A 19,556-nucleotide genomic window follows, 5' to 3' on the forward strand; every position below is an offset into this window, starting at 1 on the left:
TATCAATGATACAAAGTTCTATGTTTATGTTACCAGAAATGTATAAAATAGCTTAATGTATATCTATTCTTATATGTAAAATGTATTCAAATCAAGGGTAGGCCTTCAGGCATGTTGAACTTGTGGTAAACTGATTCTTATATTATTAACTCTTAATGCTGCAATCCAGAAACTATTAGTGCTATGGGGATGAGAGCTTGAATACGTTTCCAGCATAGCACTTTTCTGTTTAGAGACGAAATAATACAGCAAAAAAGACGGTCTTCAGATATCTCGCCTGTGTTGTGTAACCAAAATAGCAGTGGTGCTTTCAACAATACTGGATTGCAGTTTTAAGTAATCTTCTTTTCAAATACGCATTCTATTTATTTGGCCTGCATTGCAATACAGTATTTTTAAATGTAATACTGCACTTCTGTTTTCATTTTACGAGAAGCTGCAATCCATAAACGGAAAAAAAAAAGTTTTATAAAGATATAAACATATATGATATGCCCACGTGTTCTTGAAGAGTTAAACAACTTTCTCTGTCTTAGCTGCAGTGGTACAGTGTGCTACCTCTGAGATTGTGCCCTCATCTCCCTTCTCTGTTGCAGTTAAACATCCTCGTTCCGCTTTATAACTTTATTACATTTGGCTTGAAAACCTCCATTTATTTAATGCTAAAAGCTAGTTTTGTTTTTAACCGTGTGCAAAGTCAGGCTTAATTTTTGGTTGCTTGTTTGTTGCTATATTAGGATTAATGGTATATAACCCTTGCCATCACAGGGCCATTTCTATAAGGTTTGTCCTGTTTACTATTTAAGTGCCGTTACCATTAAAATTCACACAAATCTCCTTTTTAATGATGGGATGAGATTGATCGTGTTCCAGGTATTCGTCAGACTCTCAGGTGTTACGGGGAACACAGAGATAACTTTTTGATATCTTTAAAGCCAAATGCACAAAAAATATCGAAACAATTTTTGGCAAGTGAGCATTAAAGCGAAAAAAAAACGGTTCAAAGAGCACATCAGATGAGTGGTCTGTGCTGCGACAACTACTTTGCTGTCATTTTTTTTGGCTCTTGGCCCTCATCTCATCCATATAAATAGTGGATTTTACACTTTTCTTGTATTATATGCAAGATAAAATGAGACAAAAGTTTCATTTCTTGCTCGAAACGAAAAAATGTGACAAACGCTCCACTTTAATGAAACTTATAAAGGAAGATTATTGAAGTAACTATTGAAGAAGTGCTTTATGTTTACAGAATCGTGACATTTTAGAGTATTTATGAACCTTTGTTGACCCAAGGGAGAATGACTGCCGCTTTGCTGCAGCTAAAGCAGGACCTAATAATAAATTAAATGAAATATCTTGTATATTTTGAATAAGGGTATTTAAAGTCACACAAAATATTTATGTTTCTAAAATGGATGTATAGCATTTTGGAATGAAATAAAGTTGTTTTTTTCTTTTCTTGGCAGCTATTATTCTGCACAATTGATCTACTGTGTCACAGTTCAGTTAGTGGGATTTCTGACTTGAATTAGGCCTACTGGATGTAATACCTTCATTTACTTGACATTTCTTTTGAAATAAGCCATGCCCCATGGATAAGCCATACCCTCCAGTCCCCTGATGTTGTATGGTGGATGTTTAACGTTGGTAGTTTTATTTATAATGGTAGTTATTGTAGGTATGATTGCGCTTGTAATTATTATTATTATCAGTGTAAGTATACTTGATTGATATGATTTGTTATGTTTGAACAAAGGGAATGTATTCATTTTTCAGGTGATTTTTCCGAGTGATTTAAATAAATTAATAAAAACATAATTGATGGGGTTGTTTTTTAAAGCACTACAATGAGATTTGTTTAGATTTGTTTTAGCAGCTTCTTAAATCGGACTAAAAGCAGGTTACATTTGGGTTATGTAGACTTTAATTTGCATTAAATTATTTGCTAGTAAATTATTTGAACCACAAATCCAAAGTTTTCTTTTATTGGAGATTTTTACAAATATTTACTGTAAGTATGAGTAATTTACATGATTTGTGCTAAAGGCCTAAAAGATTGGAGAACTAAAAAGGATGAATATGTCACCATGTGAGTGCTGGAGGGATGTTTTTTAGGACAGTCTTGGATGTATTTTCTGTCGTTAATAAAAATAATGTTACAGTTTAATAAAGCACATTAGTGACTTATGTAACAAACAGCCCAACAATGTATCTGAAACTGATTAATGAAGTTTAATATTTATGAAGTTTGCGAAGTGTAGAAGTTTCTTCTGTCCTAATCTTACAGCAGTCAGAGTGAGCATTGAAGTGATGTATTTTAACTTCTTCTTACAAATGAAGAGTTTAGATTATAAGCTTTAACATGTTACTTCAATCAATTCAATACACTCTGAAATGTTTGCTGATATATTCTTGGTCTGGAATGACCACTAGATTATTGCAGCTAATGTTAACTCCCTATGCTTTTGGCCACAGTCTGACTTTTGATCCCTGTAAACTCAAGATTCAAGAAACATTAGTCTGTCACATTATAACAGAAATGTCTCTGACATAGCTCAAGACAAATGCAGACAAATGTAATAATAAAGTAGAAACACTGAAAATCATCATAGCAACCAAAATATATAACGTTAATGTGACCCTCATCACTTCTATTTGCCTAAATACTGTTTGTGGATTGAAAGCGTGAGATTTTTTGGCCACATTGGGGCTGAAGAAACAAGTAAACTACGATTAATTTGGAGATGGGTTCCTGTCCAACTGGTGAATGTAAGTCCAATATTTTCTCTCATTTGGCTGCATTTTTGGTCTCTATCAACTCCTGATGGAAATATCTGTCAGTGTCAGTTTTTAGAGCTCTTCCTCTGAAAACAGCTGTGTGCTGCAGCCTAAAACACTATGAGAGCAGTGAGAGTTAACCAAAACAAACCTTACCATTACACATCATAACACAGTCATTTAATACATAATATTAATAAAAATGATCAAATATCAGTTCACCCATTCCCCCTGCTGGTCGTTTTTGGCACCTCATGTGCTATGCTTTCCCTCTCAATAGCAGAGGCAGATTATATAAAATCCACACAAATCTCCTTTTTAATGATGGGATGAGACCCTGACCCTAACCTTTGCCTCGTTTTTGCCCTATGTCTGATCCTATAAAAATGGAAGGATAACTTTTCAACCACCTTTCCACTGTGGATTCATGACTTACTTTTCTTTATTAAAGAAAATGTTTAAGGGGTACGAAGAAAATTGTACAAATTTTTTCCTGGTTCATATTAAAGATATTCCATTTCATTGTCATGCCATCTGTCACTTTTCTTTTATCCAGAAAAGAATTGCTATAAAAATAAATAAATAAAAAGATTTCGCATGCAAAACCAGCCTAAAAACAGTGGCTTTAAATTGCATTCAACACAATCATTCCAAAGCTCTTCCAAGGCAAACACAGCTCAACTTTGGCCTGGTTTTATTCCCAATCTGTCACATATCTATGGACTTCACTGTATCAGTAACACTTCCAATGATCCTTCAATCCAACTCTCCCCAGTCTTCGTGCTTGATTACACAATCTGCTGATCTAAACACACTCAGCATGATGATGGACTTCTGCAAGCCTCACCAGCGCCCTCTTCCTTTCCAAATAATGAGGAGATGAAACATTTCCAACCTAATCAAAACAACGCTGAATGATGATCCTCCTCTATAGCTCTATGTGTCACAACCACTCATGTCATTCATCACAAACTGGCTTAGCATGCTCTCCTATCACTGAGCAAGTAGAGGAATGTCAGCTGCCCTCTGTCAGATTTCTTCATGATGCAAGTGGACTGCAGGCAGCCACCTGCTTCTCTGCACACTGCTCTCTCAGTGTCACTCTCTTTGAAGAGACATATATTTCTGTTATATATGCTTAGTCAGCTAATACTAGTAGTTTATTAGATAAGCCATCAGACTGCACAACACCACAGCTCCCAGTACTTACCACTCGTCCACTCCCACTAATAAAACTGAGACTGTCCTTGCTGTTTAATCCCAGAAACATTGCACACTTGCATAAGGAATTTATGTGCAGTATAACCTATTGTAGATTTATATTATTACAGATTATTTTAGAGATTGTTTATTGTATACTGTATTTTACAGATTATGTATATATTTGTATTGTATCTTGTTTTTATTTGTATCACTTCACCATTACAAGGGGGATCAATAAAATTAACCTTACCTTACTTACCTTATCTTAATTTAGGAAGCCAGTAGCGGAAAAAAAGGACTGATAGAAACAATTGAAGTTCACAAGATTTTTTCCCCAATTCTTCTGGATGCTATCAGTAAGTCAACAAATTACTGAAGCAATCATATGATTGGGATAAAAGAAAACACATCAAGATAAAATTCAAAGTTGTTTTTAAACTGCAGTGCATCTTATATGAATATCCTACTCAAGCAATCAACTCCCATTATCCAGTGCAGTGGACTGTAAAGGAAAAGGATGTCATGTTAGTATGTGGGATTCATTTGGGCTTCAATTTCAGTTTTAAAAACTGAACAACATCACCATCTTGTGGCATGTTCGGGACACAGAGGGCAGAAAAATGCAGCAGAGTTTCTACATATTGGTCATACTGTCCAAATTTGATTTCACATCACAGTGATGCATATGTTTATATTGACAAAATAAAGATTTCTGAAACACTTTATGCAGGATTGCATATTTTTGGAGTTTAATGAACTTTGAACAGACATGGCATTAACAAAGTCACTCTCTCATCCTCTTTTATAAACAAGACAGCCATGCTAGCAACTCTGCAAGGTTCTGTTAGCTTCAGTTTATGCTCACAATAACAATGCTAACATGTTGATGCTAAGCAGGTTTACCATTAGTATTTTTTTTGAGGGGGGGAACAGCACCAAACAGCCTCCAAAATGACCATTCAGTTGATTTAATGCCTATATAATATTCATGATGTGAGCAGGACTGTTGTATTGGACTACAATGCTTTTAGCAAGGTGGACATTGGCAACTACTGGCAACAATCAATTTATGGCAGTTAGTATTTGTATTGTTTATTCAAGTAATTCAACTGATGTTTACAAGAAGCTATCTTGCAGACACCACTGCACACAAACATAGCAGACAGAGGAGCTCTGTTGCTGGGCAAACAAACCAACTCATTCCAGAGGCAACATGGTGACCCCAGCCGATGATGATGATGATGATGATAACAGGGTGCAAAAACAGATGGTGGTTCAAAATCAACCAAAGCAATATATCAACTCAGTCAAAATAACATCTTTACTTTTGGTAAAGTAATCAGATTACAAGTAATCTGATTACTTGTAATCTGATTACTTTACTGGGAGACTAACAAGATGTAGCAACTTTTCAGAGTGCTGTGTCAGTGCGTCAATATTAAATCCATTCCGCTTTTTTATAGAGGAAACTCAAATCGATGAAACTACGTTCCCCGTTTTCACTGCTACTGGCCACTTTTTGCATACTTCGCGTGCGTAAGTTACTTTTGAGAGAGTAATCGAATTGCAAGTAATCACATTACTTTTGGGAGCGTAATCAGATTACAAGTAATGAGATTACTTTAGAGAGAGTAATCTCATGACCTGTAATCAGATTACTGTATAGAGTGATCGCAGAATCTTTGAGCGCTGTGTCAGTGCTTCCATTCTAAATCCATTCTGCCTTTTTATTGAGAGAAAACCCAAATCAATGAAACTCTTTGCATATCCCGCACATTCAAGTTATTTTTGAGAGAGTAATCAGATAATAAGTAATCACATTGCTTTTGGGAGCATAATCAGATTAAAAGTAATTAGATTACTTTGAATCAGATTACTTTTGAGAGAGTAATCAGATTACAAGTATTTAGGTTGCTTTAGTAATCTGTTCCACAATGTCCAATACCAAGCAATTCTTAAAACGTACCACTCCGCAAGGACACCACCTCACCTGCATTGCAGCCCAAGATGCGTGGGGGTGCGAGGACCCGTTCATCGCTGCTTGCAGCTTTAGTTAAATGTAGGTATCTGTTAGGGGATGATGATTGTGCAGCGGTTCTGGTGTGCATACCCAGTGCTAGACCACATTTTTTTTAATAGAGGATTAAAACTCACAGTGGGGCACATATTTTGTCACCTTTATGTTTCTGTGACAAAGTCTCTACACAGATTGTTCAGTTAACTAACTGTTAGGAAGCGCTAATGATATGTGATATGTTAGCAAATAGTAAATGATATGTTAACAAATAGTAAAAAGGAGGGCGGTTAGTTTTCATTTGATTGTTAGAGTAGAGAGGACTGGTCTGTTTTTGACTGACAGGCTCTTGGTTTGATGTTTGTTCACCCAGTCAACATGGACATAAAGAGGAGGAAAGTAAGTCATCACTAGTAGTAATCAGTTCACTTCAGCTAACTACACCTGAGTCTCTTATGGACAGGAGCTGACTAATAAAAGCCTGGCTGCCTCATTTATAAACTGGGTCATAATCACAAATATTCTACTTTTTGAAGAGCAATCTTTGGCCTACTGCTGAGGGCTTTGGGTAAATTTCCAGTTTCACAGTCTTGTACTTTATAGTCAATTGTATTAACATCCAGTATTTACATTCAGTATCATTTGTTCTGATTATAAACGTGAAAGAATAGATACTGCTCACTAAATAATTATCCCTCCACCACCTCTCCTGACATCAAGGTGCATGAGAGTGAGTCAGAGACAGGTGCAGGAAGCAGGGAGAGTGCAGAGAGATCCTTTGCTGTGGTAAGTGATGAAAGGGATTTGACAGTTTAGAATAATTTGTCAATGGGAATATTGAATGGGAAACATTTCAGTCAAGGTGCTCTGTATGACCAATAAAGTCAGGAGAGCATCACTTATTGAAAATTTGATAACTTAATGACATACCATTCCCAGGTGAACCATCTTATGCTATGCTCACTTTAAAACTGTAAATCAATCATGGACCCTCAAATGTTTTGTCATTTATTTGTAAAGGCATAGACCACCCAAAACAATCTGAATTTGCAAATGACTATCCTACCTTTATATTACACCAATGATTAAATTAATACATATGTCACGCATATCTATTCATCAGTTTCTATACTTCCCTTTTTAATATCTTCTAATATGTGATCTGGGACCAAACGCTTCCTCTGGATGTAATTATAAAATGTACCCATAATTTTTCTCACAGTATTGTCAGATCAAAGTGTCAAAACACCAGAATACAGGAAATGACATCTACTCTGTTAAAAACTTTATGGGGGAGGACCCTAAGGCACCAGAACTTAAATAGACATAGATATAACGTTTATTTTACAAATTACTTTTTTACCACACTGTATGTGGAGTAAACTTGTTTTGGGATTGAGTAAAGAGCAAAAACACAATCAGGAGTAGAAAGTTCAGGTTAAGAGCAATTTTATTCAATAATGTCTATTTGAACAAAAATGTTTTAAAACCTGGACAACCAAGAAAACCACAACTCAGACCTGCAGTGCTGTAATATTAATTTGTACATTAACAATAATAACAAGGAGTAGCAGAAAGGAACAGGAGGCCTCATGCAGAGTGGGCAGCTATCTTGAAGTTAAACTTGTGCTCTAGTGCAATAGTAAATTAAATTTACAAAGTTGAATATTTTATTCTACCATCTTTGAACAAGGGTCAAATCTTCATGTGGCCTAGTCGCACAGCTAAACCTATAAAACACAAGATCCACTAAAGCTACAAATACAGTTGGTTTTTATTAAGATGTGGCCTTTTACACACATTGTACAGGAAAAGTAAAGGAAAGAAACAGTCTTTCTAAAGCACACGGGCAAAACTCTATAAATAAAGCATGCTGTCCTTCTTACATAATTTTGGTATGGCTTTACAAGCTGGAATCCACTGTTGGAAGTGTTGACAGTGGTGCGTATCTCCTTGTGTCAGTTTGGGTTGTCTGGCTGTACAAGTCGTTGAGGGGAATGGCCAGTTCTACAGCATGTCCCGATCCCTCGTCAGTATTAATGCCATAGGGCATCTTGGACATAATAGCCAGGCTCAGTTTGAAGAGCACATTATGGAGAGCCACACGGTATTCTTTACGAACCAGGCAGTAGATGACAGGGTTAAAGCAGCTGCTGCTGAAGGCCAAGCAGTTGGCCAGGGGGAAAAAGTATGTTTGAGCCAAGTAGTATGAGGGACTGATATCAACAATGTCGAGGTGGAGCATTACACTCCAAAGGGTGAGAACATTGTAGGGAAACCAGCAGGCACAGAATGACAGTACCACAGCTGCCACAGACTTTGAAACATCAGCCTTTCGCCTAGAGTTGCTGCCTTTCAGGTTATGCCGACAGAGGAAGCGCAACAAAAGCAAGTAGGAGAGGATGATAGTGGCGTAGGGCAGCAGAAATCCCAGCACCACTCGCAGGAGCTGGTTTATTCCAAGCCAGGCTGTACCATCTGGGAAACGGTATAGGCATGCTGTGTCGTTACCACTACCCACACGGCCCAGATCTGCAAACACAGCTCGAGGTGCCGCTGCTATGAGTGCTGCGGCCCAGATAAAAGCTGTGGCCACTGGAGTAGTGCAAAATCTACTGCAAAGGGAAGGACTGGGTTTGAGCGCAGTTGCCACATAGCAGTACCGGGTCACACTCATAGCTGTTAGGAAAAAGCAGGTAGCAAAGACATTAAGCCCAGTGAGTAAGGATACAGCTTTGCACGTGGCCACGCTAAAAGGCCAACTGTAGTCCAGTGCAAGCTCTATGGCCCAAAATGGCAAGGCCAGGGAGAAGAGTAGGTGAGCCAAAGCTAAGTTGAACACAAAGAAATTGATGATGCCTGTTGAAATGGTGTGAGTAGAATAGAGCAGGAACATTACTAACAAGTTCCCCAACACTCCAGCAGTGGCCACAACAAAATAAACCACAGAGATGAGTATTCTTAGCCAGGAGGATCCATCATCACCGATTTCCAGCCCATTATAAATGCTCATGTTGAAAGTCAGGTGGGAGTGATTACAAGATGCATCTTTACTGCAACCATAGATGATGTTTCTGTAGTACTCAAGTCTCTTGAAGTCAGGGTTTGACATTTTTGGTTCCCCTGAAGGAAATCCTGTTGAGTTTTAGGGTTGTCCAACCGCTTGTTTAAAATGTAAGTTCTGGTTGTCTGTTTAGCAGCTTACAGTCATCTATCCCTGCAAGGAAGGAGGAAATTATTATTATATAATAAGCGCTGCGGTTTATGAGTAAATAAGTAGATTAGCCATGTCAGATAAACAAATTACACTCAAGTGTTGCCCACAGAGTTAGATAATCCAATTTAAATCTCAAAGAATAAAACTTCTCTGGGAGGAAATATAAATATAAATATGGAGTGATTAAATAAATGTTACCCTTTGAAGTGGAAAAGTCTTTCAAGAGTCACTTTTTAAATCATGCAGTCACACCCATACAAGTTGACAGCTAATCACAATCAAGAGTGTGATTAAGTTTTTAAATTAGTGGTATTATTGAATTGTTAGAAATATCATTATATATATTTCCTTCCAGAAAACAGATGTGTTATTCCTCATTTAATAAAACATAGCAGATACACTGACACACTCTTTGGAGTAGCTGCAATGTGAAATACAATTTTCATTGTTAGAATCCGAAAAACAAAGATTATTTTTTCCTTAAGAATAATCTTTTGTCTGATGAATCCTGGGTAATTCAGATAATGCACAACAAGATAAATGTGTCTCACTAAACTGGTATGTTTTTGCAGACATTTTTCAAATCAATTCTTTTTTTCATTTCCTCTCAGATCTTGGGAGTCTTAACATGATCAATAATTTGCTATTTAATGGTGTATCAACCTAAAACTTACATTTATTTGTGAGCAAAAGGTCAGTAGAACAACTTGTAAAGGTAACAGAGCAAGAAGTGGGTTTAAAATGTGTGTATTCATCAGTGACAAGTCAATTGCTTTGTTAATCTGCTCATACTGTAATTATGTAATAAATCTAATTAATTAATCAAAAATGTGCATAAATCACTTGTAGTCCTGATCTGAGACTGTGAAGTCAAGATAAAAAACACCTAACACCTAAAAATGTTGTTTTTTTCCAGTAGTACATTAATAATTCAATCAACTATTTATGTCTGATCTTGTGATCTATACATTGTGTAATAACCAATCAAATCTAAACTCTTAAACATTTGAATTTAAAGTTACAGAGAGATCTGCCAGACTGTGGTTTGCTTTGCAGCAACAGCTGTCAGTGTGGTTACCTTCTCTTTATGAATAACATCTGTTAGACATGAAACAGTAAAATAAATATACTGAGCATAAATATAATGTACATAATGAGCACATACCTATTTATTTGGTTGGTTTATAGATTAAATTTGAACTCTTTGTCAAATTTCTATACATATGTTCTGAGATAGATGTAGAAAAAAATCTTACCTGAGTGTCACAAAGGAGATAAATCTTGAGGTACTGGAGCCACCAGCTCTGCTGCACGACATGGAATTATCTCAAAAGGTGGTCAACAACAATAACAACAGTGTGGTTGTCATCCACCCTGGATTCATGCTCCACCCCATCATGTTCCTCCTCTGCATATTAAGACTGGAAATAAGATGAAATCGTATTACTGAAACATAAAAAACAATATTATGTTGATTATGATGAAAAGATATGATTAAAAAATAAGCTGCCTGTCAGTAAAATTTGGTGGAAAATGTACCATTAGCACAACAAATGTATTCAAACACACAGTTTTGATTCAATTTAATTCATTAATTCATTTTTAAAATACTTTATTTGCCATTTGCTCTGTAACAGATATACAAGGGCAATAGGATTTCTTAGGTGGATCTCTCAGTCAGGTAATAAAAAAGGTTTTTAATTGTTTCTGTGTCAATCCTAGTTCTCATTCAACCAAACTCTGTTAATAAGGATTCTCAATGCAATATTCAATTTAGACTAAAACAACAAATCCAGTTTAGGATTTGTTGGAAAAGGTTAATGAATGCCACAGGTTTTTAATTGATCTTTACATTACTGCGTCTTCACTATTACACATTTGTTGCTTCTTTGTGTCTGCATTAATTAAATAGAGCACAAACAGTAACCTACAGTTAACTTTAAAGACTGACATTTTTTTTCTTTTGAACTTTTTCCTTGTTTTTTAAATTAAAGTGTTAATAAAATTTTCTGGGTCTAAAGCACAGATGCAGCAGGTGCTTAACATATTATTAGTGGTGTTAAAGGCACGTAAAGGTGAAAATAAAAATGTAGCAAAGTCAAAAAGGAGAAAGAGGTTAGACTAGTACTTTGCATTGTGATCAATAAGTCATTAATAAAAAATACAAAAGGTTGACTGCTTTGCAAAAATGAAAAATCCTTAGCGCCTTCGCATCTTCAACAGGGCACATAAAAAGGCAATTTGTTTCTTTGTTTTTTCTATTTATATCTCGGGCGTTGCTCCAAGATTAGATCGAGCAGCAGAGATGACTCTTCATTATGAATTGTTGATAGTGGAAAGAACATCAGTGGTGAATGACTAAATGAGATTAGGGTGGAATAGGCGGAAGAGTGGGGAAGTTGATTAATGTCGGTCTGTCTAAAATGAACCATCTTCATGAACTAGCTGAACAAAACATGCAGCTCCCTGAGCGCGGGGTGTTTTCATTGTCAGCAACGTGCCAAACAAACAACACCTTAAATCTTGTCTTTTAATGCCTGTGTTTTCCTCTGTTGCACAGCTTCTCTTTAATTATCTTGTAATAGAGAAATGATCCTGTACTCTGTCTTGAGCTTCCAATTAGCAAATAATGTATTTATGAACAGATGTTTTTATTGTAAAGGATGTTCCTCACATCTGCTGACAAAATGTAATCTTTTGACTTTCATCTTTTTCAGCATTGTGCTTTAAAAGTTTTTTCAGCTATCATTCACACTCTTTATAGTTTTTTTTATGGCGCCCTGTACTGTAACTTGACATGAACTTGGTATTTGAACTAGCACATACTGACAACTTCAAGCACCTTTATATCTGTATAGTAGATATGAAGCTTGGGCCAGGAGATTTAGCTTAGTTTTGCATCTTTAAAGCTCATAAATTAACATGTCACATATAGCTATTTTTAGCTTTAGAGTAGTTCGTAAGCAGATTCTATTACCTTTGGACAGAGCCAGGCTAGCTGTTTCATCCTGTTTCAGTTTTTACTGGACATATAATCTCATCTATGTCTTAGGAAATAATTCCCAAAATGTCAAACTATTTAATTTAACTGAACTCCTTATCACCACCACTCTAATTATTGATAATGTCTGTCTATATAAGTATGATAAATATGGCTTCCCCTTGCCACAACCCTTTGAAAAAGCCTCTTAATTGAATTTACAAATCTGAAATCTTCCACTAAGTTGTTGTTGTAGCTATGGATAAAGGCATCAGAAAGAACATGAACAGCGACAGCTATGCTCTGCCATAAGAATTTAATTATACATGCTGTGTAAAACAAAGTAAGGTGTGGTATAATCTATGCCTTATATATTCATGCCATAAATCCTTATAGATGACCGGTCAATGAGGGTCAAAGACAATATTTACACCTTGAAGTGTATAGCTTTAATAACATACTTAAAATGGAAATGTCATTAAAATGTCATTAAAATTAATTTAATTATTATTTAATTAATATTATTTTACCCTTGACATCAGTCAAGATTAAAAACTTGGCTATGCAAAGACAAGACATGTCTATAAAGGTCCAATCACATCTAACACGTCAACTGCAAATGAGAACTAAACTCTTTTGGCCATGCAGCAATCAAAGTGCATATTTGCCTTGAATCAATTATGATGACAACTATGATTTAGTGTAATATACTAATGTTCACGTTATATGTTCAGAACATGATCAGGTGTATCTTTTTGTTTTCCACTTTTATAAATAGAATACATACTTGGATTCATGTTGACTACACGGTCATGGTGTGTGCATATCTGAGCTTGACATCTGAGTTGTGCCACAGGGAATGGAGAGGTCCGTGAAGAGAGTGTCAGAGAAACGTGGCTTTGTCGCCACCCTTTGTAAAAATGAGACCACAACACAACACCTCACTGTGTCAAGAGGAGGAGGAGGCCTACAGTACAATGGTCGCCCTTTAGCACTATCCCCACGCTTTCTTTTAAAGTGAGCCCTCTAGTGACAAATGCCTGCTCTGACAAGGGACAGCCTGAATCCATTTGTAAAGATGAAGTTGTTTAGGTAAGTAATATATTTTACATAAAAAAAGAACTAACCTTTAAACTTCTTTTGTGAAATTAAAATGATTGAAATTATTATTATTACATGTTAAAACGTGTCTAAAAACAGTAAGGGCATCTACGACCAGCCTGCTGTGCAACATGTTTAACTGTCTAAACAAACCAAAGACAAATATGTGCTGTTGTAGTTTTACACCATTCAAATGAACATGTAGCTTAAAACGTATGGTCATTTTAGGCAGTTAGTTGTGCTGATTATTTGGTTATACTGAGAGATGTTTCTAATATTTAACTCTTGTTTTATGACGTCAATGAAAAGGACAAAATATTAGAAACACCTCCCAGTATGAAGCAAAACAATTCAACACCAAAACAAACTGTTACCTTAAAAAAAACCCATAGAGTTCAATTAACATCCTATATATCATAAAAAATAGGATTTATTGAATGGCTGCTGTATTTTACTGCATTAGTTTTCAACTTTTTGGCAACTAAGCAGTGGTGGAAAGTAACTAAACATATGTTTTCAACTTCTGAACTCAAGTACAATTTTGAGGCCCTTTTTTTGTTACTTAATACTTCCACTTCACTACATTTCAGAGGTAAATATTGTACTTTCTACTCCACTACATTTATTTGCTATCTTTAGTTACTTTTTAGATAAAGATTTGATACAATGGATATTATAACAAGCTTTAAAAACACAATATATTATTAAAGATGAAACCAGTGAACTCCAAACTTTGTCTTTTGACGTCTTACAAAAAGCAGTGTAGTCGGGGTCACATTTCAGATGTCTATGAGTTATTAACAGCTCCACCAAATAGGGATTTTCTCTTTAAACTTCTCACATCATTTCAATAAAGATTCAAATCATCCAATATGTCAAAGATTACAGAAAGAGTCTGAAACTGAGAACATTTGTGTATCAGAACTTTGTTTTTGTTCTTTCCTCTCACACTAATCATCTCATGACACCTCAGATTTATCTGATGACCTGTAGGAGGAGCTAGACCCCCAGGTTGGGAACCACTGGACTATAAAGATATATAAAGTAGTTCAAACTAGCTCTCAAGCAGCTGTAAAATGCTGCTTAAACACTTCAGTATTATCAAGCTAATGATGTCTTATATAGTAAAATATCAGTTACAGGGATATAATGAGCACACATACTTCAAGTAGGCTCCATTTGGATTCTAATTATCATGTACTTTTAGCTAAGTAGACTTTTTTCATGCAGGACTTTTACTTGTAATGGAATATTTATACACTGCTGTATTGGTACTTTACTTAAAGTCCCCGTCTACTCAAAAATAGATTGTCCTTCTTGTTCCTACAGTTGAATGTTTGAACTTCACTGTGCAGAATGATATGTGCAGATTTTAGTTTTCACATTTATCTACTTAAAGTGGACAATTTCTGTGCTCACTGAAAATCCAATTTTTAAGATGCTCTTCGAGACTGTGTGCATTATTTGTGACATCATAAATAGTTTGGAAACCAGTTGTGGTCCAGTATGCAACTTTCAAAAGTGTGATGTGGAAACTTGAAGCCTTCAGTGCACAAACACTGTCAATGAACTTCACAGGGAAATAGGAGACTTTTGAAAACTTTCCAATTTAAAAATAAAAACATATTTATAGACTCAGAGTTTAAAAAAAAAAAAAAAAAAAAAAGAGGGACGAGGAGTAGATGTAATTCTAAAAAATTTAACAAGATAATTGAATACCTTTTTGTGAAAAAAACACATCAGACTCAGATTAATAATTCTGCCACTACTTAAAATGAATGTGTATTCACCTATAGATTGTCCCTTTAAAACACAAAGATCTGGTCAGTATGTTGAGATGTAAACATTTCACCCTTTTCTAGTTTAATTGAGTGTTAATTTTTGGTCAAGCCTATATTACTTAATCAAAATAATGCAACTTATTTTGACTTTGATTTGTCTTCTAATTTTATAACGAATGTCTTCTACTGTTAGGTTAAGTGTACCCATTAAGCCCACCAAAATCTAAGTTCAGGTGCTTTTCATGGATACTGACATGATGTATAAGGGAGATCATTTCTTATGAAGCAAGATTTATCTCTCATTTGAAAAAATATATTTAATTGGTAGCCTACTGTGACACATTGGAGCCCATTCTTGCTCCACATTAGCCCACTTTATGATTTAATTACAAAATATACAAAAATATTTTTTCAAAGAATTAAAAACAACAATATATTCATTCAGTAACATATTAAATATTTAAAAAATTAGGAAAAACCCTGACTTCAGATTTGTAATCATCATTTCAAATTACATAACACCATTAAGTAGTTACTCCACAACACTGATAATTAACTATACCACCACTGAAGAAATGTGTATAATTAAACATAGGCCTAAAACAATGTGGTTTAATTTAACTTGTTTTCTAATATTAGTAGATGCTCATCCAATAAATACCACCTAGTGGAGGCCATTGTTAAGTACATGCACCTTTTAACTTAATCCACTAAACAAATAATGATCCTGAGTGAGGTAACGTCACTCAACAAATGTTCCGCGCGCGCCCTCCGCTCACCTCTCTGTGAATTTTGGAGAGAGCCGCGCGCACGCAGAGATCACTCGGGCTCGTTATTAACGTTAATAACGTTATCTCTCGCGTCATTCATGTCCCCAACCACGACGAGGAGGAGGAGGAGGAGGACTACTGCTGCTGCTGCTGCTGTGGATGAGGAGGAGGAGGAGGAGGCGAGGAGGAGGAGCGGGACTGTGGTTCAGGTGCACCGCTGTGATTGAGAAGACGGTGAAGTTTCAAGGCGACGGACACGCTGGCGAGAAAACTAAAGGATAACGGAGGGATTTGTCGACAAGTGTTTTTTTAGCTGTTTAAACGTGGCTCGCCATTGTGTTTTCTTTTTCTTTTTTTCTTCTTTTTAAATCAGTGATGGGATTTCTTCAGGGTCGACCTGCCGCCTAAACCCACCACTCAAGGTAAGGAGTAACACGACGGTTAACTAACAAAAGATAGTGTCTTATAACAGGAGTGAGATGCTCTGCTCTGTTTTTAAAGGGCGAAAGTTAACTACAGCCTTCAGTTGGTTAGTTAGTGAGCAATGAATGTCAGTTTTTTTTACTGTAGTGAAACACTCGGCCAAGTCCTCTCTCTCTCGCTCTCTCTCTCTCTCTCTCTCCCTCTGTCTCTCTCTCTGTGGATCTCGTGTTGGGGCAAAAGCTGCTACTACCAGAGACACACGCCGCCCAGCCAGCTCCCCACAACATCATCATCATCATCATCATTATTATTGTTATTATTAGGCTATTATCATTAGCATTGCTGCTGTTTTGTCACAGCTGTGAACGAGCTATCAGTGGGACATTGTCAACGCACGCAAACTTGTGGTAAGTGAGTGCAAACGGGACAGACAACAAGGCTGCCATTGTACCGGATCAGCAGCGGATTAACGGAATTCCTTTTCTCTGCACTGTCTGAATGGCCTCCAGTCTCTCTTTTCTCTCTTTCTCTCACTGCCTGCCTGCTTGCCTCTGTGGGTATAACATCTTGATTTCTAGTCGCTTTAACCTTATGGCAATTGTTAGAAAGAATAAACTAAAAAAGATTAAAAAAAGGACCTCAGGGTCAGTAGCAGCCACCAAACCAGACCAGAGAGATGTCCAACTGGGGCTATTGTGAAACATGTGGATGGGACAGTAGTGTGTGTGCCAGAAAATTGTTGTAGTTATTGTTATAAAAGGCCTGTAGCTGAAACTGGGGATTATCAAAACACAAAAGCAGGGCAGCAACTATGTTGAAAAAAAAAGAAAAAGAAAAGTAATCATTTAGTTTTAGTAGAAAAAAAAGACCTGTCACAATTCCCCACAGGCCAAGGTGATGTCTTTAAATAGCTTGTTTTAACAGAGGAAAAACAGCAAATCCTCATATCTGAGTGGCTGAAACAAGAAAATATCAGGATTTTTTGCTTTATAATTGAGTTGATTAATCGATTATCAAAATTGTTATAATTCATTTTCAGTCGATTTATCTTTTAACTAACTATATGATCCAGGTCTAGTAAACAACATTGCAAGGTGATGCTATTGAGCTTTAAACCCAGAGGGGGGAATAGAGTTAATGAGCACAAGAGGACAAATATGTGTCAAATAGGTCTTCAGGGTGTTGTTTGTCTGCCCTGCTGATAAAAAAAGCTGTCGTATCATGACTGATCATCAGTATAAGCATTTAAGGGTAAAGATTATGTGTGCTGCAGAAGCTCTAATTACATCCACCAGACATCCAGATATGATAGCTGTTTTCATTTTCCAGTATCCACAGACAATAAACAAACATAGGCCCAGATTTTCAATATCTTACTCCTCCACCCCTCCCACCCTCCTTCCATACACTTGCACATCATGCACAGCGTGCACCATCCCCAGCGCTCCCCCCTCCTCCCTGTCCCGTATGTGGCCAACCAACATGTGGGGAGGTAATCCCAGCTATTAGGGTAATCTCCTCAGCATGACGATCAATAGGGGAGGGTGCGCGGCAACTACCAGACAAGAGTAGCGGGGGGACAAAATTTGTGCTGAAGAAAAATGATTTAATCATCTAGATTAGGTCAGGAGACTGGGGTCTGGACAGGGGCTTGTTGCTGGACAGGGGGGGAGGGGTGCAGACAGACCAGACAGGAAGATGTGAGGGGTAAGGCCATCTCCACTTTGGGCAGCTCCCTTGAGTGATAATGGGCTGACCAAATGAAAACAACAAGAATAAAGCTTCACAATGGGACAGAAATCTAATGTACAGCGGCAAACCTATTATGCTACTGCCACACACCGTCAGCATGATGAGTAAGAAAGTAAAAATGGATGCAAACAAAATCTACAAATGTTTAAAAAAAAAAATCAGACAATAATTAGACCAAACCTTTCATGCATGAAGTAAGACTGGACTATATGCACTAACTGCACCTCATAAAACATGTTTAACTGAAGATAATAGCTACAACAAAGTGTGGGAATGACTGGCCCAAAATTGCTCTATTGAGTCTTAAAACTGCTTTGTGGTTCCCCAAGGAGAGGACATTGTAAAGGGAGAAACCCCCAGGAGAGATAAACAAGTCAAAATCATTACGCTGTTTCTCCGTGGAGTGAATATAAGTTAGAGAAAATGCAGCATGTGCTAATGACTTATATCCAAAGCATGTTATATAACATAGCATAAGTTGATATCTCTTTCGAATAGATGTAATCACTTGCTGACGACAGCTTAAAACTGTTGAATATCTTGGTATTTAACTGCTATTTCAAAATAAATCTTAGCTCATAGATAACAGCAAGAAGCTCACAGATATGTAATATCATGTGTCTCCTGGACAATGTGAAATTTCTATAATCAAATGAAACTATAAAAGCACTTGAGCAGGTTAAATACTTAATATATGAAGTTAGCAACAGTGACAGTAACACTTTAATGTACAGTAAATTTAGCTGCACTGTTCACAACAAGTCTGCATAATGTGAAATTACTTCTGAGGCCATATTCACACCTGGCATTAATATACATCTTGTGGACAGCTGTAAACACATCAGTTTACTTTATCTAGCACATGAATGAATCTCACGTCCCCACTTTACATGCATATTAAACACGTGAAGCATTTCTCTTTGCAAAAAACACATTTGTTGTTGTTTTAACCGGCATCAGGCAGCAATGGACTTCTTGTGTCTAGTCTGCCTGAAATTAAAACATGAAGAAGTTTGCAAAAATACTGCATCTCAAATGTAAATCAGACAGCATTTTTGGTGTGTACTCCATCAATGAGAATCTATTGTGCCTCTTGTTGCTGCTTCATACTCTCAATATGATGCTGTTGGCACGCAAATGAGTACAAACCTCTGCCTACACATCAATTGACTAAGCGGTCATTCAATGTGGCCCAGGACACATTCACATACACACACTGCCAAAAGAATTTGACCATATGCAGCCCAGACTACCCCGAACGTGGTCTAAAGTGATCGGATCTCAATGAGTCCTCAATGCAGACCTGTACTGACCAATTCTGATCAGATCACCGATTTTAATGCCAGGTTTGAACCAGGCCTGAAATAATGTATGTGCAGACATGTTCTCAGTCTTCCTGTTCAGTGTGCGATCTCTGGTCTGATATTATTACCCAGCAGCACAAAGATGGACCACATACTGGATTCAGTCTCATGGAGGCATATGCTAGCTGTCCATGTAGTTTTTGTCTGTATGTAGTTTTGCTGTATATTGT

General features: G+C 36.7%; 1 protein-coding gene across 1 annotated transcript; it reads right to left on the reverse strand.

Annotated features, from left to right (window-relative positions):
- Nucleotides 1-7,901: 7,901 nt before the first annotated feature.
- Nucleotides 7,902-9,110, reverse strand: LOC128373890 (relaxin-3 receptor 1-like). The gene has a single exon (XM_053334085.1). It carries the CDS (start codon nt 9,108-9,110, stop codon nt 7,902-7,904), a length of 1,209 nt encoding a protein of 402 aa, XP_053190060.1.
- Nucleotides 9,111-19,556: the final 10,446 nt, after the last annotated feature.

The sequence above is a fragment of the Scomber japonicus genome, chromosome 15 (assembly GCF_027409825.1).
Source record: "Scomber japonicus isolate fScoJap1 chromosome 15, fScoJap1.pri, whole genome shotgun sequence".
NCBI lineage: Eukaryota > Metazoa > Chordata > Actinopteri > Scombriformes > Scombridae > Scomber > Scomber japonicus.